This window comes from Drosophila bipectinata, chromosome 2L, assembly GCF_030179905.1.
Source record: "Drosophila bipectinata strain 14024-0381.07 chromosome 2L, DbipHiC1v2, whole genome shotgun sequence".
Lineage (NCBI taxonomy): Eukaryota > Metazoa > Arthropoda > Insecta > Diptera > Drosophilidae > Drosophila > Drosophila bipectinata.
The window spans coordinates 6,656,657-6,679,940 of NC_091736.1; the positions used below are offsets into that span (position 1 = coordinate 6,656,657).

At 41.2% G+C, this 23,284-nt stretch overlaps 3 protein-coding genes across 7 annotated transcripts in view; 2 read left to right on the forward strand and 1 right to left on the reverse strand.

The window, feature by feature from the left end:
* capu (formin protein cappuccino) overlaps positions 1-18,602 on the forward strand; it is a 31,706-nt gene extending 13,104 nt beyond the window's left edge. The window contains exons 3-10 of one of the 5 annotated variants that reach the window (XM_017233450.3): positions 1,005-1,385; positions 3,523-4,086; positions 6,239-6,745; positions 12,132-12,304; positions 15,879-16,803; positions 16,863-17,855; positions 17,919-18,222; positions 18,283-18,602. In XM_017233450.3, coding sequence (XP_017088939.3) covers positions 1,005-1,385; positions 3,523-4,086; positions 6,239-6,745; positions 12,132-12,304; positions 15,879-16,803; positions 16,863-17,855; positions 17,919-18,222; positions 18,283-18,394 — 3,959 coding nt within the window. In that variant the 3' untranslated portion in view covers positions 18,395-18,602. Of the gene's footprint in view, positions 1-704; positions 1,386-3,522; positions 4,087-6,238; positions 6,746-10,941; positions 11,372-12,131; positions 12,305-15,878; positions 16,804-16,862; positions 17,856-17,918; positions 18,223-18,282 lie in introns of those variants that run through there. The other 4 variants (XM_070277569.1, XM_017233445.3, XM_017233447.3 and 1 more) reach the window with 4 other exon arrangements.
* A 138-nt stretch (positions 18,603-18,740) lies between these two features.
* Positions 18,741-19,534, forward strand: LOC108119985 (probable RNA-binding protein EIF1AD). The gene is made up of 2 exons (XM_017233452.3): positions 18,741-18,999; positions 19,069-19,534. The coding sequence occupies exons 1-2, from the start codon at positions 18,831-18,833 to the stop codon at positions 19,386-19,388; spliced, it is 489 nt and encodes a 162-aa protein (XP_017088941.2). The 5' UTR covers positions 18,741-18,830; the 3' UTR covers positions 19,389-19,534.
* A 234-nt stretch (positions 19,535-19,768) lies between these two features.
* Cep97 (centrosomal protein 97kDa) lies at positions 19,769-23,218 on the reverse strand. The gene is made up of 8 exons (XM_017233451.3): positions 22,958-23,218; positions 22,448-22,611; positions 21,930-22,387; positions 21,513-21,871; positions 21,190-21,453; positions 20,957-21,133; positions 20,411-20,858; positions 19,769-20,352 (listed from the first exon to the last, which is right to left on the reverse strand). Exons 1-8 carry the CDS (start codon positions 22,962-22,964, stop codon positions 19,794-19,796), a joined length of 2,436 nt encoding a protein of 811 aa, XP_017088940.2. The 5' UTR covers positions 22,965-23,218; the 3' UTR covers positions 19,769-19,793.
* Between the last annotated feature and the right edge of the window lie 66 nt (positions 23,219-23,284).

Sequence of the window (23,284 nt, forward strand, 5' to 3'; positions counted from 1 at the left end):
TCGGCTTACCAGTATTTTTTTTTTTTTATTTTTGGAACTGCAGCCCGTGGCGGAGTCAGGGCAACGTGCTCAATTAAGCACCCACACCCACGCATCCACTCGGGCACACACACCACTAATGCTAACACACAATTATACCCACACACACACATACATACACTGTAATGTGAAAAAGTTTTGGGGCATGGCACGTGGCTGGCCGCTAATATTTATGGCAATTAGTTTTAATAGTTTTGCTTGTACATTTCCATGTAAAGTTCAAAACTCACTCATCTCTTCTATCTCTATCTGTCTATGCCCCTCTCTATCGCTCTCCTGAATAGAGATCCTTTTTCGCCATTTTATATGTGTATGTGTAGTGTGTTTAATTAGTCTAGTTTTAACAATTGTTTAATGATGTTTACAATTTGTTATGATGTGGCAATAATTATGCGTGTAAATACTAAATTTTACAATCTAGTCCAAATACGTTGCATACTTTTGGGAGCATTCTTTATGGAATTTAAGAGTTTGATTTAAAATAATTTAAAACTAATAATAAATGCAATAAAAGCCTCAAGGAATAAACATTTTACAGGCCCTTAGGTACATTTAATTTTTTATTGTTTTTAGCAAAGCATAAATCCATAATTAAATACGATTTTAGATTTTGTTTCACAGTAGCATTTATTGCAACTGTCAGTTTTCTTTTTTTTCTATCAAAATTCTCCTCTAAAATATTTTAAAAAATTAAATAAAATGCGATTATAAACGTAGAGTTCTCAAAACAATAGCCATGTACACAGAGGTGGGCGATTAAAGATTTTAAGATTTCATCAAACTATAAATCTTTAAGTTCAATACATAAATGTACAAACATAGACTAAATGAAATATAAAATAAATGTCACCATCCAAGAGAAGATTTCCAAGGCAACTACAATAGTTTAAATATAGAAATACGATTCATATATATAGTAATGCTGCGGAACAAAAGTATGCAACAAAAATTCATTTATTTCAAAGCGCCCGCCAAACCTCCGCGTTTGAAAAAGCTTAGGTCCTTGCAATTGGAAACGGAGGATCGTTGTAGTTTTGGCCAACTGTGTCACCTGACAAATAAATCTAAAGACGATCAGGACAATGTATTGGAGGCCGAGTCCTTGGGGATTCTGTCCATTGAGGAGCAACACCAATCGTTGCAGGAACCCCCACCGACCACCAAGCAACCTCGAAAGAGACGCATTGCACCCCAACCCCCACCAAAGCCTCCACCGAAACCCAAGAAAAAATCTCTAAAAATCGAGGAGGATATCCACGAAAATGATGATCACTGTGCGTTTATTGAAAAGCTTTTTGCAGCAACATCTGAAAAAGTGGCAACAGAAGCAACCAATATTGTTGCGGGTAAGCTCAGACTTAGTCACCAAAGAAAGAAAAACCACATGCGATGTTCTAAGTCTAATGTGTCGTGGCCGCTGCAATAGTTTTTTTTTTAATGGGTATTAATATTAAAGGGTATGTCAGTTTTATCAGAAGAAGACATTTATCAGAAGAAATTCTGTCTAAATCTATGAAAGACTGACATTTTTACAGATCTGCAATATAATATTTTTACTTTTTAAGAAAAGTTTTTTAAAGTACCTACATATGTAAATATTTCGTAAAGTTATTTTAGAATCTTATAGTTTTTATAGTTATAAAAACAAACCTGTACCTACTATTATACTAGTTAATTCTTCTTCATTATAATTTAAAGATTTATGACTTAAATTATGTTTATTTTTCAAAATACAATAATTAAAACCAACAAGTCTTTTTGGAATAATACTTTTAGGGTATCATGACTTCGATCTTTTCCCTTGATCCCCATGCCTCTCTGTTGTTCTGCTCTGCTTTCGTTCCATGTAATTCGAGCTTAAGACTCATAAAAATATATTCCCATTACTCTCCCGTATCGTTCACATTTTTCTCTTTTTCTCTGAATTTCTCTCAAAATAGTGCTCCCTCTCTGGGTTGTGCGGCTTCCAGCGGGTCTTTCCGCACTGTTGGGGCCCCGACAGCCAAACCCAAGTCCCCCTTCGGCAAACCAGTTGTTAGTAACTGAACTCGCTTCCGCGCAGATCGTTCCAAGCTAAGAAATAAAAGACCATCTAAACTTTTAACAAAAATAGTATAAATTACAAATAAAAAGTAAGCTCAATGTGATGAAATACTCTGTGAAAAGTGACGAGTTGTGTTTGAAGAAAAGTGCTCCCATGAAAACCATTATTAGCTAATTTGCTCACCTGAAACAAGAATAACAAAAAACCGAAACCGACCTCTACAGGTGTGATAGCAGTGTTCTTTTTCTCTCCTTTTTTTTTTGGGGATTGTGATGTACCTTTTCCTTTGTTATCTAGACCCATCTTTGCCTTTGGACTCTTTTGTTTTTGTTTCAATTTTCTTTAATTACCCATAGACAACAAATTAAACAATTTGTGGTGCGTGTTTAAATGGGAGAAAAAAGGAAAAAATACTGACGCCAACGCTTATTTATTCGCCCCCTCTCTTTCTCAACTCACTAGCCCTATCTCTCTTTTTTCCCCTTTTGAAGTGGCCCAGAGCCAAACCAGTTTGGAGTTCTGTTGTGTACGATTTTCTTTGTTTACTTTTTTGGGGGATTTTCTCTAACCTTTCTCATTTTCATTTTCATTTGTCCAGTAGAACACACCTATGTATTTCCCTGTTTTTCTTTCACAACCTTTTTCCATATAGATTTTCATAATTCTGCGGCTCTTTGGGGCTTAGTTTTGGGTTTTATTTTCAGTTCCATTCGGTTTCCAGTTCTCTTGGAGAGAGTTCATATCTGGTATCCACACTCTCTGTTTCTTTCCAGTGGCGCCTTGTTTTTATTTACTTTTTTTTAATTAATATTTCTTACACATGTCGCATTTTTGTGAATGAGCCATCAGAGTCGCGAATTAATGCCAAATAAATCATTCAACGAACAGTTGGCAGACTTATTTATTTTTGAAATAATCAAAAAAGTGAGCTCATTGTTCTGTTTTCATTTTTGGCAGTTTATTGAAAAATTCAAAGAAATAATAATCAGAAAACTAGCCATTAAAATATTACAAAACTGCTTATCAAGAAACATTTTTTTCAAAATTTTTTTGATTTGATAAAAGTTCAGATTAGTATTCATATTTCTTATACATTTTTCAAAATTTTTATTTTGGATTTCCTAACCTTTCTCTATAACTAACTTCCATACACTTTCTATAACTATTTTGAAAACCTTTCTGTTTCTTGACTTTGTGCTGCTGGCATTTAAAAATAAATCCGAATATAGACGACGTGATCAGTTTGGATTGCACCGACTCCCTTGAGTTCCACAACTGCAGCGGCGACGACTGTTGCTATGCCTCCAACGACACTCTGACCCATCGCCAAAGACAGCGGCAGTTTCACCATCATTCCAACTCGATCCATCACCATTCCATACCCTACGACCAGAGATCCCTGTGCACAACCTGCTCAAGCAATGATTCCCTATTCACAGATCCCGTCCCGGAAATAGCCGAACCCAAACAGTATCTAAATGCAGCTAAGAACGACCTCGTCCGGATTCCACAATCAAAACGCGATCGTCCACTGAGCGAAATAAGTGTGACTTCAGTGGACACTTGTTCGCCGAGTACAGCCGAGGGGGTTCACGAATTGCAGCAACGTTGTGTCAAGGATAAGTTGGCCTGCTTGAGTATATCACAGGTGTACCGCTTAACCATAGCCAATGACCTGCAGGAGGTTGAGGAAGCCCAGCCGGCCATATTGCTCAGCTCGGATCTATTGGTAGCACCGATTAGCCCGGCGGAGAGTTCGCCGGACGAACTAATGGCTTTGCAGTTGGGCAAGAAGCTGGCCCAAGTCCTGGGTAGTGGCACTGGATCACCCTTGACCCCAGGAAATATGGAGGGTGGATCTGGAAATCGCGTGGACTCACCGCTGGGAAATGGGGAGTTATTCAACGTCTCCAAGGCGAAAAAGGTGGAGTTGCAGAATCTGTCATCCAGATTTACGGCAGCCGTCAGTCAAACGTCAGGTGTTGCAACCCCAATCGAATCAGGTGAGATATCATTTAATATTTACCATTAGGTCTTTAAAATATTTAGTCTATTAATGTTTCAGAATTTAGTTTCTTAAACATTTAAATGAATTAAATAAAAAAGGCTTACCCCTCTCTCTCGATTTTCAAAATTTCTGGTCCTGTTTGTTGTTCCACTTGTAGCCATATGTGTGCTCTACTGAGTGGTCCTTGAGTCCTTCAAAAAAAAAAAAATGTTGGGGAGAAGAGATGTCTAAAAGCTTGTCCCTTTTTTGTGCGGATTGTTGCTTATTTTTCTCTGCGCCAATTTCAAGAGTAAACACGGGTCGCACAGGAGTGCTTGCCAAACTGTAGACTCGAGGGCTGCACCTTCCGCACATGTCCTTTCAAAAAATTCAAGAGCCCTAAGTCTCTTCAGAGGTGATGGCACAAAAAAGCAACTAAGCAAATTTTTCAGAAAATGCTAAAGATATTAAAATTTAATGTGTTTTAAAAATACTTAAACTATTAAGGAGTTATGAACTTTTTTTTCTATTATGAGAAGCTTGCTAATTATTTAATTACATATTTTTTCTTATTTCTTAAACATCTGTAAATATCTTAATGAACTTGATACTTTTCTTGACCAACATTGAAAAAAATATCCAACAAAAAGGACGATGGCAGGACCTTAACGCAAAGTTTTTTAATTAACTCATGTAGCAAGCCGTCTCTCAAATTTTCCCACCTCCCCCGAAACCCTTTCTGTCTTTGTTTTTCAAACTGATCCGATCAGCGACGCCTTTACCCAAAAAAAAAAAATTAAGAAAAAAAAAGATGCGAGAATAATGCTTGTAGGAAAAAAAATGTAACAAAAGCAAGCAGGACCCAAAAGTAATTATTGGCACATTTATGCAAGGACTCGTTTCACTCCCACGTCCCCCCTCACATGATATTTTAAATATATAATTGCCCCGGCTAAAGTGGCCCCAAAACTCCTCTCCAGGCCCTTCCTGGCCCCGACCCGCCCACCAGCTTCCTCTAATTGCGTTCACCCAACTCGCTCAGCTCGATAAACAAAAGCAAACATGGTTCGGTGCTTTTTTCGGGCCTTCGGCTTGGGGTATATGGCATATCGCTCGCGAATACCCAGAAGAGCTGAAAATAAAGCGCCGAAAAAATACTACCGAGTAACAAAAAAACATTTGTAAAAACTTAAAAATTGCAAACACGTCTTCATTGTTTACAAAATGTTGGCCGGAAACAGGCGCTTCAGGCTCGGAGCTTCAGCTTCCTTTTCTGACTTTGTTGAATCCCCATTGTTGTTACTCCGCAGGGGCGGCTCTGAAACAAACCATCCAGCCAACCAAGCGGCTGGAAAAAAAAACGTAAGTTTAAATTTTAATTAAATCATGTTACATAGAATGATACACGCGGGAGTTTTCCGCCAAATCGAAGGCCTGTAGGCGAAATCGGGGGGTCCGCGGCTGCTGTTGGATCAGGGGCAGATGCCAGGGTCGGCGTAACCACTTGGGTACACAGTCAATGATGATGGGCTGCGATAAGCGCTCCGCAGGGTCTACTCAATCGGAGTGAAGGGACCATAAAAAAGTGCCTCCCACCTCCAAACCCTGGGAGGTGAAGTCCTGATTGGCCAGGTCCTGCCAGGGGGAAGGTAATGGAAGATTTAATGCACTAGAAAAATTGTATGTTTATTTTGCCGGCAGCAGGAGCCATTTTTTATGCCCTTGTTGTACATGAATTTCGATTTTATGATTGTAAATCATTTAAATATTGACGTGACGTTCTTTAGCATATTAAAATTTTCAGCTTCCCGAAAAAAGCAAAACAAACTAAAGAGCCACAAAGTAAACAGAAATTTTAATTTATTTATCAAGTCATTCGATAAACACTGCAACTATTTTTTACTTTGAACATAATACCAATAAATCAGATGTTCTATAGAATTTTTAAGAAATGATTGATGATTGGCAAATGTTTGCGGAATATTTTACAATTTAACCAGTAATTATGGGAAGTGACTTATGCGCCGCCTGAATACATTTATCTTCAATTTTTCACTTATTTAAGCAGCCAGCAAGCTCGGGCCAAAAGCCCCAAATAAACTCAGGAATTTCTATACAAATTTATCCGGCTAATGCCATTGCCTCGTCATTCATTCATTCATTCGCAGGAGCGTCAGGACTTTTAGGAAATGCTGGAGGAGCCGCGCCATCGTCGCTGGAAACGCAATCAACTGTTATAATTTCGTTTAAATCATCTCAAACACCTGTGCAGTCTCAAACGAATTCTGCAGCACCGCCAGCAGTGGTACTCGCTACTGACAATGTCGAGGATGACACGGCGCCCCTGCCACTGCCACCGCCGCCCCCGGGCTTTGGTACACCCACCACGCCCCTTTTGTCGAGCAATGTGCTAAAGAAGGTCGCCAGCTTCACGGTCGAGAAGTCTTCGGTGGGCAATAGCAGTAGCTCCAATTCGCAATCCAATCCCCCGATTCTGAGTGAGGAGACAACGCTCTTGGCCACGCCGACTTCGTCGTTGGCGGCAGCAACCCTGCCGGAAGTTCCGGGGGGCGTGGCTGTGACAGGGGCAGGGGCAGCAGTAGGGGCTGGTTCGCGACGCGGCTCATCTTATGTACCGGAAAAGTTAAGCTTCGCTGCATATGAAAAGTTCGAAGGTAAGTTTGCCGAAATATTCGTGTTTAAATACTCTAAGTAAGAGGTTATTTGAAAATATTGAAGAAAAATATATTATATTTTAAGAAGAAATATAAAAAGAAATCACAATATTACCATGATCTCACCAAAGGGGAAAGTCTCTTTCTTTAAATGAAATTAAAATATAGTTTAGCTTATTTATTAATTAATTATTATTAAGGGATATTATTCTCCCTATTTTAAAGATTCTTAAACCTTGAAAGAAATATGACATATTTTTTCAAGAGCATTATCTCGTTGCTTTTCGTCACCTATAAGTTAAATCTGAGACTTCAGTAGGGTCCTGCCAAAGGCAGGAACAGTCAGTAAAAGTAAAGGGATATCGAGAAGAGAAATCGGGAAAATCGCCGAAGAAATGGAATTTTAAGGGAGCAAACGAAATATAAAGGTAACCTCTGCGATTTCTGCACATTTACTGTTTGCCTTTTGTCGTTACTCGGGAAACATTTAATTTTATTTCCCTTTCCTTTTCGCCCCTTTCACTTGATTTTCAAACATTTCTTTTATTTTTTTTTTCTTGGTAGTTCCACGTTTGATTGCGTTTGTTGTTTGCTTAAAGTTAACAATTAATTTGCCTGCTTCAGCTCCAGCGGACTTTCTTTTCACCTTCCCCAAGTCCGCCGGCCGCCGCCCTTTCTCGGCTCTTTTTCCTGAAAATCAGTCAAGAAAAGGAAGCCAAATCAAGTTGAATGATTGCATAATTGGGAAAATTTGTATGTAAATAGAGGAGAGAAGGCAAAACTTGCGGGCTTAACATTTTCACCCAAGTGTTTGAAGTGCACGCACACACACATATACATTCGAGCCTTGACTTTAATCTCCTTCCTGTTAGAACCTGAAAATGTATAGCATACTTTCCGACCACGACTCGGAATTCGTCTCCCAAGCTGAGATGGAAAATTCCCGGAATTTAATTCTGTCTATGAATTAACATGCCAGACAAATATTTAATCTTTTATACTAGGCATACTAATTTGTTAATTTAATGGCAAGACATAGCCTGCGAAAATATCTTAGAATCCTTGATAGATTCTACAAGATTCTCTCAGTAAATATTTCTATATATAAAGAGAAAATTTATAGAATTTTTTTCTCCTGCGTGGTGCGTTGGAAAATTGAACCTTCTTTGTAAAACTATTTCTATTTATCCAGAATTTCTTCAGCAAAAAGAAGCTCCAAACTTTCACTTCAAAAGCGCTGTGCGGGCTGCATTTTTGGAGGCACAGTTTTTGACACATGCCACGCCCAGCTTCGAGGGGTAGCGCTAATTGGTAAGCTCATCGTTGTCAGGCTTGGCTAACACCCCCTCTCATAATACCAGCCCCTGGTCATGCACGGATCCTGATCCTCCGTCATCATCATCATCAACCGCCCGTTGTCGTCTGCTGCAAATTAATGCAAACAAACATTTTAACGCCTCGCTGGGCAAACAACCGAAGAAGCAGAGAAGCTGCAACAAGGGGGGGGTCTAGGCCAAAAAAGCGACAAAAGAGCTGGGGCGGGGGATGGCGGATGGGGGCCAACACTCAGCTGGACACGCAATTTGGTGCACTGGAAACTAAAAACTGCGAGGTCTAGGCCAGTTTCTGAAGCGCAATATTACCAGACTATTGATAAATAAATTGAATAAGCTTTTAATGGTTTTTTAAAAGCCAATACTTGAAAGTCAAAGATAATTAAGCTATAATCCAGCCATGATCCAGCCATGATAATACAAAATGTAGATAAGACATTAGACCATCAATAGCTTTTTATGAGTCACAATCTTTTTAATAAAAAGTCATTTTTAAAGCTTAGTTTTTCTTCTAAAAATAAGTCATTTTCTACCCAAAAACTATTCATAATTAGACATAATTTCTAGACTTTTTTCTTCGAGTGGAGCTTACGCTTTTCGTGCTGTCGCCGTCGTTGTCATTGTCTCTGAAGTGGCCATCAATTCTTCGTGGCTTTTCAGCAAGATGGGGCGACGGCGTGTACTTAAATTGGGATGGGGGATGCCATGGTAGTAGCCCGAGCAGGAAGAAGGCGGGACACTAGGAGAACAGGCGGACAAGAGCAGAAGCTTTTTGTCGCGACTTTTCATCAGGCAACGTCCGGCACCGCTTTTGGACCAAAAATCTGATTTATATGCTCGAAACCATCACGTTCGCCAGCTTCGTTTGGATGAAGAGATTCTGGGCGGGATGAGGACTAAAAGCAGCCAAAGGAGTATAGCGGAGGGTGCAGCGGGTGGAGAACTCCAAGGAGATCTGGGTGCCACCAAGTATAGACGACAATGTTGCCGGCCAAAGCGTAATGAAACAATATTTTGGGTAAGGGAAGAAGGTATGTAGCTGCCACAAAATTCTACTTCCTTTGGCCCTAAATACCCTGTAATCCTATTGTAAATTGGATGGATTATTATGGGTATTTGAAATATCAATTTTCGAAATATAAGAAACAGTTTAGAAAGCTTGGATCTGTATCCTTAAACCCCCTTTTAAAGTATTATAGTTTGTTTTGGAAATATTTCCAATATTTTCCAAAACTATTCTTGAGTATTTGGAGTTCGCTTAAGCTCCCCAGATCTTCCGTTTTGGTATCCATTCTCTTCTCAGTTTCTGTCCCCTATTGCTTCATTCTGAGTTCTGCTTTGTGGTTTTCGGCATCGTTTCATTCTCATCCGGTTTGTTTGTCGGAATGAAGAGGGCGAACGTCACTCTGCCGTTGATGAATGCAACGCATGCATGCGTGAGGCGCCAAAAACCGCTGCCATCCAATGCACTTCCCCTTCTAAACCGTCACAAAATGACTGTGCACTAAAACAAAAATTTGGGAAAATTTTTAATAAAAATTTAGAACTTCTATACGAAAGATAAAGCCCAGAGGTTGCAAGCCCTTCCACTTTAATATGATTCTATGATGCATTAGTAGTCAAAATTTCATAATTTTTTTGGTAATTAAAAGAGAAAATTTTCATTTTTTTAGAGTGTCCTAGCGTTGCATTTGCCTGGCAAGCAGTTATGCAAATTTGTTCTGCGTTCTCCGTGGCGCAGTTTTCATCAAAACCGTTTGCCACAACGTCGCTGCCACTGCCGCGACGGCGCCAGCAATAAAGGCCAAAAAAAGCAAAAGCCACAACAACAATAGGGCAACAAAAATGCAGAAACAACAAAGATCCCCACTACTGATGAGGCCAACGATGTCCAGCTAAGCTCCGCTTCCTTCCGTTGTCCTGCTGCTCTACGGACTTAACCCCATTGCCACCATCGATATCATCCAATATGCCAATCCTTGCCAGCAGCTTTGCATGTGGTCCGTGAGTTAATGATCTTTGGAGCCAATGGAATGAGGTCAACCAAGGGGTATCCATAGAGATAAATTTTCTTAAATCTAAGAATGGAGAATTAGTTTCTATAATTGATTTTAAAAGAACCCATTGAGACGTGTTTCGGTAGAGATTTGCGTCACTCAATCTTTTTAAAGGCCTTTCCATCACTTTTATTTAATCTATCAACTGTCTCCATCAAGTTATCAGTCATTATCACTCTGCTTTCGCCGCTATCTTAAGTCCTAAAAGGCGAAACACTCCACCCATCAAAAAGATTGTTAAAAGTTTCTGCGATAATGCCAACGAAAACCAAAACAAACCTTCAGGAAAGTCTATAAAGGAACGGGTTGGTTAGTCAGTTTATGATAAAAGTTAGACGTAATAATAAAGAGAAATAAACGTCATTAGTGTTTAAGAAAAATTCATAAAAATGATTCAACTTTGGAGGGCAATGAAAACATGATGAACAAATTACCCATGACTGATAAACCAGGCGACCTTGTCAGGGCCATCGAAGCTCTCCTGTTCTGAACTTAATAGTTATACTCTCTAGTTCTCTATCTCTATAGCTAAAGTGTTATCAGTTACACTTGAAGAAATTATGGACAATTTAAGGTTTCACAAAATGAAGCTTGGTTGCTTTTTTAATAATTTTTTCCAAGTGTAAAGAACTGACGTATTGGGTTGTCATACCATATATGTACGCTTTAGACATTGATAATGTACGACAAGTTTTAATTTTTTTTTGCTCGAAACGTACAACGCGAAACCGATTCGACATTTTAGTATTTGAATTGATCGGAGAAGGTTCTACTGGGTCTCCCGATCTGAGAAAAAAATATATACATATATTCCACATATATGTCCTCTAGTTTAAGCAACGTTTGGTGCTCTTTGCTGGCCAAGCAGCCGTCGAGGAATTTTCAAACTAATATCGAAAAACCAGAACCACAGAATTTCTCTGCAAAATGGAATTTCGAAGAGGACCTCTCCCCCAGCCAACTACCATCACATTACGTTCAGATAATGTCATTGGCCGGGAAAAGGGCGCAGACTTCTCGGTTTTTGCAAAGAGAACGAGGAGTCGAACAGGCGCTGGAACAGGCCCAGGAGCCACCTGATGCCCTGTCTTGGGGCTGGGAGTCGGGGACCTGGTCGGGAATTAGCATCCTACGCATCCAAGGGATGACCGTTGACCTGCCCACGACTCGTGACCCAAAACATCTGCTCCTGCTGCTCCTGCGAACTGTTTCCCACTCAAACGCTGACGGCCAGCGTAAGTTTGTTTCTTCTTTTTCTTTGATACATATATTTTTTTTATTTTTACTACAAACAGTTTTTTATGACAGAGTCCATTGACTGTGAAATTATTATTATGAAACGTTGTAGTTTGTGGTTTTTAAAAATTACTAGATTGTTTATTTTTGAATCTATTTGTAAATAAATATTTAATTTTATTTAAGTAAGCTCCGGATATTTGATGCCCTTTTTAATGTGTATACCTTTCATGCCATTACCTTTTAATAGGTTCTACTTTTACTTATAAATCTTATCAATACATTAGTCATACGATTTAAAATTAGGTAGTTCAATGGCTAAACTGATTAGATGAGTAACCGAGGCATACGCGAAAAAACTTTGAGTAATATCATTAGATATAAATCCATATTGCTGATATGGATCCATTCATAAAATATGTATACCTATAAACAATAATCTTGAGTTCTTAGGGTATTTCTTTGGTTGCCCTATTGATTAGGATTATTTCATATATTCATTCAGCTTTCTGTCTGACTCCTGCCCCAGAAAATTATTTATTCCACAGTTTTTTCTTGTTGTTGGGTTCTCAGTTTTGGGAGTTGGTTTACCCCCTAGCTTCTCCCGCCCATAAATCTCTCAACTTAGTGGCTATAAGTTTTCTTTTATTTTTTTTCCTCTGGCCCCCATGGTTGGGGGACACAAAGTGAATAAGTGGACCAGCTGTGATCAAAGTTATTTCAGTCAGTAACAACTGCTTTCCCTTTTTTGCCTTGCAGGTCAAATGCTGATGAAATGGATTATCTCAACGATGCAAAACAACCCAAAAAGTTCGCTCCACGACTTCAACCAGGAACTATTCTACTCGCTGGCGATGCAGTTCTGCAATAATCTCAAATATGTCGGCGTCCTCAAGCAGATCTCCAATGAGCACTTGGACGGCGGATTCAGCGTAAGTTCAATGTACTTCCATCCTTTCCGGAAATTGGTCATCTTCATTTCGAGAGTGGCAGAGGGTGCTAATAGGTTCCTAGTCGAAGGTCCTGGCGGATGTTGCCGCGGCGCCAACGGAAATGATGACAGCGCGTTGGCTATCAAATCATGGGGCACAAAAAAGGGAATAAAATCATGGCGATGAAGGGTTTTTAAGGGATAGGGGGCTTAGAGAGCTTAACTTAGTTTCAAGTCATTAGCGTCTGAGGAAAAACTATAGTTAATGACTGCAGCCTGTTATTGCACTGAGCTCTCAACTTGGTGGGTTGAATTTTTAAAAATTATAAATAATTGATTCACTAGCTACTTGTCATTATTTAATTAAATTTGTTCATAGTGTCCAGACTCCCTCGGCCCTTTGATTCTTTAACTTTTGACCTCTCGGCATAACATCACCCATACGCAGTGTTGCCCCTGCTCGAAGTCGTTTCGCAAAGTTGTGCCACAAAAACGAACCACAAAGTTGTGCCCGGAAATTAGCAATTCTATTGCAAAAAAAAAAAAGGACAAACCGAGTGAGAACTAAGTCGGTGCAGGCCTTCGTTGCACTTTCATTTAACCGAGAGCTCCATAGCGGTTGTCCATCTAACCCCTGCTACGCCTACTGGCGACGGCCCGGCGCAGTCCCTGCCTGCAAGTGTCAGAACTTGTTAAAACTTTACAGTCGGCAGCCGTCAACTATCAGAAGCCAACTTCTCTTGGCTCCATTAACAATTTTTCGCTTCTACTGCTCGGCCATAGCTGTTGATTTTGTTGTTTTTATTGCCTGTACAAATTATGAAACCAAAGTTGGTCATTGAGATGCACTAAAAAAAATCACAGTAAAGTAAACTATAGGTATAATAGGAAATTGATAAGAAAGTTTTCTTTAAAAAGAAAATTTAGAAGAAGACTTCCTCTAAAGTTTATACCTTTAAGAAGTACTCAAAACTTAAATGTATATAGAAATTTAAATCTTTGAATATTTAAGTAATTTATTACTCTTTTTTATTGTGTAATTCATTTTCAAAAATAATTTGTATATAATTAATTTGTTCCAAGTGCAACTTGGCAATTCAAGTCTTTTTATATGTCCACCAGTTAACTGCCATTTTGCCTTTTTGTCCACTCGTTCTTTGGGCCAACTCTTTCAGGGCAAGCATCTGGCTATGGTGGTTGGTCATCTTCATCTGCGTTGGGCCTAATGGACTCCATAATAGTTGGTCATATTGGGTACAGTTTAGCCTCGGTCTCGGCCAGGGCATTAGCATTTAGCACTGCTCTTGACCAGAAAGCTAAATAAACAAATAGCCTGGGAAAAGGCGGAAAAGCTTTAATTGCCCGGCCAGTACAAAAAGGCCAAAAGATGAAGATGCCAAAGAAGATGGCTGTTCCGCTTTCATTTCGAGGGCTGTAAACCGAGACCCCGGTTAAGTGTTATTAGACAGGCGACAGCAGGGACAATAACAAAAACAACAAATTACCACAAGTTGCAACAAACACAAGAACAACAAGAGCAACAAGACCAACATACAACAACCAAATACCACCGCAAATAATGAAGCACTAGATATAGCCCTCAAATTAGTTTAGGCCAAAAGTTTTAGCCACAGCAGCTTAACCTCAAATCCCTGAGAGAGCTAAACACACACCCTCAGCCACACACCCACCCACACACACACTCTCACACACATCCTGATGAATATAGAAAGAGAAAGAATCGAGAGTGGGGGGTCTGGCGGGACAAGAGACACCGTTAAGTGATTTTCTATGTGATGATACTTGAGCTCAAGATTATGATATCACAAATTTCTTCAACTGGCTGCCAAGTAGGACTATACACAGGGGTCGGAGGTATATAGAGAGGGCTGACGACGTCTCCAATGTCTCCGGAATGGTGTTCGAACTTTTTGGGCAACAGGCCAGGACACAGGGGTGCGAAAAGGAGAGACAAAGCCAAAGGTTCGTTGTTCGACTTTGACTTTAACTTTTCTTGGATTTGTACAGTGGCTATACTATATTAAATAATACCCCAGTTGTAAATTATTATAGCCTTTTTGATTAGATTATCATTTATAGTGATTAAACCAAGCTCTTTAAGTTAAAAAAATATATTTTTTCAAGTAAGTTTAATCCTTTTTAAAGGACTTACTGTATCCTTTCTTATTTTCTTTTTATTTATACCGTAGTCCCTTCTGTTTCTTCATGTTATTGTTGCTGCAGCTCATTGAAAGTTTGTGCGTTTTTATTACTTTGAGTCGAAAGTTTTTCTCCGTTGAACCCCTTCCACCACCCAACTATACTATATAGTGGTATTATTCTACTGGGTCTGCCGGAACAAACGAAACTTTGATGCAGAAATGAGGAAACTGGATTTGAATGTGCAATGTAACTAAAAGTGCGTGAATGTTCGATTTGTTTGGGACTCTTTCAGCGCGTGTTCGATTGTTATTTTACTATTTAGATATATATATATATAAAGAGAAGCTATATCAAGTGGCTGATGGTATTAGATTAGATAGAATTGGATGTTGTTGTTAATTAAGTGGGAATAGGGACTTGACTTGACTAGAAGTTAAGGTTAAATGTGCCTGAGATGTGATTATGTTTGGCTTTAGCCTGTCCCACCATTATGAGGTCTCTTATGGGGGTTTTTCGTTTGGGTTTTCCAGTTTTTTTGAGGTCTGCTCTGGTTACTTGTGGGTTTCTTGGGTTTCTTTAAAATGTGCAAACAACATGCAAATCGCCGACACCACCAGCCTGAAGTGCAAACACTTGGTGCAAATGGTGTAAAGTGCGATAAACTCGACCCGGCCCCACCCTATTTACCCCACTATCCCTATACCCTTAGAGCCCATATACCCCTGGCAGAGGGTTATATATACTGTGTGTGAGAGTTTGTGTGTTCATCTGCAAAATCAGCCATCGGGGCAAGCTGTTGCACTTGATTTGCATTTGTCAAGTTCTCAGTTCTTTGACTGATTAGCCTTTCTGTGTGGGTGGGAGTGGGTAGATGGGTATGCTGAAATGCAAAGTGAGCGCCACTTGTTAACGGCATAATTAAATTGCAATTTTAATTGCATTTGTCAGCGATGAGCGACAAGTATGTGTGGAATCGGGTGGACGACCAGCCTTTCATATTTTTGATCTCTTAATTACAATTTTCTGGGGAATCGACTTTAATTTCAAATTCCAGAACTCTTAAGTAACACTTTTTATTTTCAATATTCTCTTTTTTTATCCACTCTGTATCCAGTCCACTTTTATTTTCCTTTACGAGGTCACAGGACACGGAAAGGCAGTCCCCACAGTGGGACTGAAAAGTCAGCGACGACATGCACAATCAAAATCAAAAGAGTTTTCCATGAAAACTAGATAGAAGAAAATAAAGCCAACTTAGGCCAGTGGGTGCTTTTAAGCTTTGTCGCTTGTGGCACGCTCGAGACCAACTTGCAACCAATGCACTTGGCCCTTTTCTTTCTTTAAAAATATACAAATTTATTTTCCATTCTTTAGAACATGTATAATTTAATAAATATTTTTTCAATCCTTAGCCGTATGAGATGTACCAATGGACGCACACGGAACAGCCGACGACATCACTGCCCCTGACTCCCGGGAAATTGGATGCAGTGGCAGCTTGGCCATTTTCGAGTACCCCATCTGGTCTACGAAACCTGGAGGCGATCTCTTTGAGCAATGCGTCAGGTGCTCTTGGAGTACCAGCAATAGCAGCGACAGCAGCATCATCAGCAGCAGCCGTGGCAGGTGCAGAAACCACTTCGGTATCGGAAAATCAAAATACCCTCCAGCAGATTCTGAAAAAGCGCCTCCTGAACTGCACCACTTTGGCGGAGGTCCATGCGGTGGTTAACGAACTGCTGAGCAGTGTGGATGAACCACCGCGGCGACCATCCAAAAGGTGTGTGAATTTCACGGATGTCCTGAACGGCAGCGAATCGACCGTCTATGAGTACAACAAGACGGACGTTAACCTGGCAAACGTCGTGGATGCAGGTACCCAAACGGAAGTAGGAGATTTCGGGGAAGAGCTTATAAACTGCAAAGGATCGTGCAAGTGCGGGGCCGCACAGAATGATAGTCAGGATTCAAAGGGCAAAGCCAACAGTGATACAGGCAGCCAGCAATCGACAATCCCACAACCGCCTCCACCGCCTCCCGCTCCACTGCACTTCAAACCACCCCCACCGCCACCGCCTCCACCGCCGCCCCCTTTTTCATTAAACGCCCCACCTCCACCTCCACCACCACCACCACCCCCTTTCATGATGGCAGCTCCACCTCCGCCTCCCCCGCCGCCAGGATGTGGCGCGGGACCGCCTCCACCTCCTCCAGCACCGGGTGCCTGCGGAATCCCGCCCCCACCACCTCCTATGGGCGCCTCGCCCTCCAAGTCGCTGATCTCACCCGCCCCGCTTCCAGATCCCGCCGAAGGGAATTGGTTCCATCGCACAAATAGTGAGTGTAAAGATTTAGTATCCTATTCTTAATTATTTTAAATAAATTTTACTTTTCAGCAATGCGCAAGAGTGCTGTTAACCCGCCAAAACCCATGCGTCCTTTATACTGGACCCGAATCGTGACTAGTGCCCCGCCAGTCCCACGACCCCCGTCGGTGGCCAATTCCACCGACAGTACAGACAATAGTGGCAGCTCACCGGAAGAACCACCTGCGGTGGAATCTACCCCCCCTCCCACCAAGGAAATTTGGACGGAAATCGAGGAAACCCCTCTGGACAATATCGACGAATTTACGGAGCTGTTTTCCCGCCAGGCGATGGCACCAGTCAGCCGGCCCAAGGAAGCCAAGGTCAAGAGGGCGAAATCGATTAAGGTCCTCGACCAGGAGAGGTCCCGCAATGTGGGAATCATTTGGAGGAGCTTGCACGTCCCGTCCAGCGAAATCGAGCATGCAATATACCACATAGATACGTCAGTAGTCAGTTTGGAGGCACTGCAGACCATTAGTAATATTCAGGGCACCGATGCTGAACTGCAGATGATCAAGGAGGCCGCCGGAGGGGACATACCCCTCGATCATCCTGAGCAGTTCCTGCTGGACATATCGTTGATCTCGATGGCCAAGGAGCGGATCTCGTGCATTGTCTTCCAGACCGAATTTGAGGAGTCCCTCACTCTGTTGGTCCGCAAGCTGGAGACTATTTCCCAGCTTTCCAAGCAGCTCATCGAAAGTGAAGACCTCAAACTCGTGTTTTCCATCATTTTGACTCTTGGTAATTATATGAACGGTGGCAACCGCCAGCGCGGCCAGGCCGATGGCTTTAATCTGGATATTCTCGGGAAGCTCAAGGATGTCAAGTCCAAGGATTCGCACACCACTTTGCTCCACTTCATAGTGCGCACGTACATTGAGCACAGGAGAAAGGAGGGAGTGCATCTTTTGGAGATCCGGCTGCCGATCCCAGAGCCAGCGGACGTGGAGAGAGCGGCGCAGTTGGATTTCGATGTTGTGAACACACTCATTGATGAGCTCGACACTAAATTCAAGGGTGAGCAGAGTAGAATTCTTTTGTTAGGTAACCTTTTCTTAAAAAGACAATTTCTCCATTTAGAACACAAGAGAACCACAGCCAAAGTTCTGGCCGCCTCGCGTCCGGATATCCAGGAGCCCTTTAAGTCCAAAATGGAGGAGTTCATTGCAGGAGCTCAAGAATCAATGGACAAGCTCAAGCAGCTCCTCCAGGAGTGCCGCGACTTGTTCATGAAGACGATGAAGTTTTATCACTTTACACCAAAAACTGGTTCTGTGACACTGGAAAAGTGCACACCCGATCAGTTTTTCGAGTACTGGACCAACTTCACTAACGATTTTAAAGATATTTGGAAGAAGATGATCACAGATCTCTTAAACGAATTGTAAGTTAGTCTAAAATATCTATTTTATGGCATTATACTTATTTTTTTACCGATTTACAGGATGAAGAAGACTAAACAAATCGAGTCCCGTAAAAACGTCTCCACGAAAGTAGAAAAGTCCGGTCGCATTTCTTTGAAGGAGCGAATGCTTATGAGACGCAGCAAAAACTGAATACCTAATCTAAGAAACACCACGATGATATATTTTTTAATTGTAGTTGCTTTTTATTCACACTATTGCTAAGCAAATTTCTCGTTATATGGATTTTTCTCCGCTAATTTGTTAAGTTACAAAATTGTATACAAAATTTGAATTACTTATGTATGTATATGCAAGCGTGGCGCTAAAAATAAATTGTCCTCGTGCTGTTGTGATCGTATATACTCTATTTAATTTTTAGAATCTTCTGCCAACCCATCTTTAATTCAAATAAGGCGCCAAAGTAGACAAGACTATGACTGTACAGTGTCTGTTAATACTTAACAGACCAATGTTAAAAAACTAATTTTGGTCATTTCTAGTAAAATATATCTGGGCACACTAAATGGCACCAAAAATTATTAATATTTTGTAAATTTACGTATTTCCCTAAAATTTACTGACTAAAATGCATCGATCCCACCCGAGTATCAGTCGCCGCAAGCACCTCATAAAGGAGATGATGGAGGATGACTTTGCGCTGCCCACCGAGCAACAGAAAATCGTGCGGGTGGTCAGCAGCCGTGGAAACAATCTCCACGAGGTGGAAGCGGCCACCAACGAGGAGAACTTTCTGGGTGAGTGTGGAACTGGGCTAAGATTCTCCGCATAACTATTCAAAAGTATAATTTAAACAATTCTTACAGTCTCCATGCCCAATAAATTCCGGAAAAGTATGTGGGTGAAACGAGGCGATTTCCTGCTGATTGAACCCATCGAGGAGGGCGACAAAGTCAAAGCAGAAATCTGCAAAATCCTTACCACTGAGCATGTCAAGGAATACACCAAAGCTGGAATCTGGCCAGTGAAGTTCACCAAAAAATCTGGCCAGGAAGAAATCTCCGCTCAAAATCAAGATGACTCCGATTTCGAAGATGATCTTCCGCCCAACACAAATCGGCCTGTAATAAATCAAGAATCCTCCGGGGAGGATGAAGATGACACATCCAGCAGCGATGAAGACTGACATTCCCCAATTGATTTAAACTTAGTTAAGGTTTTTTTTAATGGTGCATCTCTGAGAAATGTGGCATCGAAGCATGTTTGTTATTCCTGCTTCTGATGAAGAGTCGTAATTTAGTTTAAATTTAATAAAAAATCAAAGAATTTAAATTATTTCCGTTCCATTAGACTTTTATACATAAAAAACATCAAAGAACTAATTAATTAAAAATGAAGTAATAACTGCGTTACAAAAAAATTGCGCTTTGTATTTAGTTAACCATTGGTTTTATACCTTTACTACAATTCAAAATATAACAAAAAATTTTGTTTTTGGTGACCACTAATTAAATGAATCCTGCTGCAGCTGAAAATTGTTGTAAAAGCTACATAAAAGCCTACACGATTAGTTATAGCGTTTACTCCTCATTTATGCCTCGTTTTCGAGATGAACAGCCTGATCGTTCTCTTTGAGTTCCCCATCGTTCAGTTCCTCTATTTTCGATGAGGCGATCATTTCGTGCTTGGACTCCAGGGCCAAGGTTGAGGGTCTAGCTTTGGTGAAAGGAAAATTGGTAAGATCCTCGATCTGAGGAGTGTGAACGGCAATCAAGTCCGTCTGTGTGGAGCTGCAGTCGATGATCTCCGCCTGCTTTTTAATTGCATCCTGCGGTAGGTTGCACACCATTGTCAGACAGTTGACAATGGTTCCAATCGAACTCTGCAGTGATTGAACCTGATCTGTCAGCAAGGTGCATCGCTTGGCCAGATCATTAACCACCGAGGCCGAGTTCTGATCAAGGCTAACGTTGCCAGAGCCGGCAATGGCATCCTCCACCTGGTCCACGGCTGGAGGTGCACCCCTGGGGTCCACTTGCATGGTGGATACCTTTTTCCACAACGCATTGATGGCCTGCATCTGCAGTTGCTGAATTTTGCGCTCGTTCTCGAGCTGTGCCTTGGTGAGTACCATGTCCTTGCTAAGTTGCCTGTAGAAATCATTGGAATTAGATACAAAAGTTATATAATTATTAGGTAATGACCTACTCAATATATTCCTGAGTGCGACGATGATGCAAGCGCTCAGCTATATCCTGGTTGGTCTTCTTGCGGGTTTGATATCCACGCCACATCTTTTGAATGGTTACCGCCGAGGACTCGGTAACATGTTCAATTAAGCGATCAGCACAGGTCTGGGTGGTGTCGTTGCTGTTGTCCAGCTGCTGCTGCTGCTGCTTAATCTCTAGCTGCTGTTGTTCCTGCTGCTTCTGGGCGGCCATCTTGCGGATAGTTTTTAGTTTCTCGATGTTAATCTGGTCTCCGTCGTCATCAGTACTGAAGCCCCCGGCATCCACCATTACTGCGGATGAATTTATTTTTTCCTGCTGCATTTTGTCGCCACTCATTTTGCCAGTTGATTTCCGGGGACTACTCGTCGGACTTTGGTTCCTTTTCAGTTGTGGACTTCGCACCCGCGGCAAGTTTAATTTGTTATCTGGTTTATGGAGAGTAATAAATGTTAAAAATATTTATTTCTCATAAGTAAACCGATGTAGATGTTGTAAGGAGTAGAGATTGTATGTAAATGGCAACCTTTGTTCTTATTGATTTTGGATTTGTGGAGTTGTGAGTTGATAGCACTGACAGTCATCTTCTGGGCTACTGCGACGGGACAGACATCCGGACTCATAAGCGTTTCCGGAACGGGAACCATTTTCGAGGCAGCAGCCAAGGGACCACCAGTGGGAATTTGACCAATAAATGTTTGATCTGCAGAATCAGATAGTTTAAAAGGGAAAAATATAATATAATTTATTTCATTATACCATTGTATGGATTTGGGGTTATATTCCTGGGCGTTGACTCTGTAGAGTTGTATGTTTTGGTGGTCACACTGCTAGACATTCCACTGCCGGCCAGCGAATATGCTTCGCCTTCGTTTCTTATATTCTCGATTAACGAAATGCTCATTTGTAGGGAATTGTTTGCAGAGCCATTGTCGCTCACAACGCTGTTGTTGCAGCTACTGTTCCCATGATAGCTATTTACCATTGATTCAGGCGATCCTTGGCGACCACTCAAACGGGAAACTAAAAGTAAAGTAAGTTATAATCCTCAACCTAAATCAGAAAGTTAAACTCAATCTCACATCTAGGCGACTGGATTCGGCTCGTAGGCTTTTTCCGATGGGACGAGGGCGAAGTGCTGGCGGAGCTATTCACATTATCCAAAATCTCTTCCTGCAATTGACGTTGGTGGTGTTGGGCCTTGCTTAGTATTAAGCGTAGTTTTCGATCGTTTTCGTTTTCCAGGGCCTTGCCCACCAGTGGGCACATGGAGCTGAGATACTTGGCCAGAGCGTGCTGATCCCCCACACGAAACTGACGGCCTCTACCTTGACTGTAAAGCCATTCCGCCTTGAGACTCTCGATTGGATCCACAACATAGCCATCAATGTATTTCAAGCTCATGCACCAGTTTAACACAAACGGTCTATAGTCAAAGCCCCTAAAGAAAATATACTATTAATATTTAAATTCCAAATATTTCCATTGGAAACACTTACTCCAAGCTGTTGCTCATGTTGACACACGGATTCCCTGAAATGGATATGCTTAGCAGATTGTTCAAGTGGGAGAGCGTGCAGATTTCGTTGAGGTCATTGATTTGATTTCTGGCCAAGGTGAGGGTTTCCAAGGATGAGGGCAGATACTTGTCGCACTGCTTAAGATGCGTCAGCCGATTTCCATGCAAATATAGTTCCTTAAGATTACGCAAATAGGATATATCTGAGATGCTTCCAATGCTGTTCTCCGACAAATTCAAGATTTCCAAATTCACATTCGTGTTAAGGTGTTCGATAGTTTTGATGGTGTTTCCCTCCAAATTTAAAACGCGCAGGTGAATGCACTCCTTCAAACCGTCGATGGAGAGTATGCCATTGAAGGATAGATTGAGTTCCCGGAGGCAGTGCAGCCGACAAACGCCATACATGCGCAGCAATTGATTTTTGGCCAGGGAGAGCTAACAAATAAGATATAGAATTATTATTGGTTCTTAGTGGTTAGATCTGTTATCAATTACCGATTCAACCTTAAGGTACGAGTCTATGTTGTCGATCTTTTGCAGTTCATTCTCATCCAGGATGAGCTGGCGGACACTGTGCGCATCGTCCTGCTTGGGAACCTTTTTCAGTTTCTGCTTTGACAAATTTAGAATGTGTTTATCCACTTCTCCGCTTTCGTCGCCTTTTAAAAGATTAAAAAAAAAAAATATTAGCTAACATTTTAATTTATAAAAAGGACATGCAGTCACCCAACTATTTATAAAAAATTCATAATACGAGTAAAGAAATTCCCACTGTGTATACTTTGTAACATTGCCATACAATTGATGACTTCATCGGGGGGTGTCCAACTTCCACAGGATACTTTTAAGGTGGGGGGAGTTAGGGCGCAGGTGCGTCCTTCCTTCAATATTTTCCCCCCACTCCCTAAAAGTAGACTGCAAATTCCCATGCAGTCGTCACAATATGCTTCCCTCGCATAAACAAAAACAAAATTAAAACAAAACTCCTTCGCTTCGTTGTCTTACCGCTCATTGTGAGAATTTTATTAGCTGCTGGCTAAATTCCAGCACTGATTACAGCACCAATATTTACTCCTTTTTTGTTACAGCAAAGCAATTTAGCGTCCGTAGCGAAAAATCAATGGGCATGCGAGTCTTCCATGTAGCTTTCCGGTTGGCTGCCTTCCTCAAGTTTCTTAGCTTTAATTTTAACAGATCCTTTCTCCTGTCTGTCTGCGGCTTATTGTATTCAAAATTCCGACTCTGCCATAGCCGAAAGTAAATTTTTTTCTGCGCTTATTGTTTGGCCGCTTAAATGCAAAATAAAAGAATAATGCATTATGCAGCACTAAA

Coding starts and splice junctions, on each gene's coding strand:
- Cep97 (XM_017233451.3), bottom strand. Junction 21,872..21,929: donor AACATGAGCAACAGCTTGGA/GTAAGTGTTTCC, acceptor TATTTTCTTTAG/GGGCTTTGACTATAGACCGT. Junction 21,134..21,189: donor AACCCCAAATCCATACAATG/GTATAATGAAAT, acceptor CTGATTCTGCAG/ATCAAACATTTATTGGTCAA.
- LOC108119985 (XM_017233452.3), top strand. CDS start 18,831: ATGCATCGATCCCACCCGAGTATCAGTCGCCGCAAGCACCTCATAAAG. Junction 19,000..19,068: donor CAACGAGGAGAACTTTCTGG/GTGAGTGTGGAA, acceptor CAATTCTTACAG/TCTCCATGCCCAATAAATTC.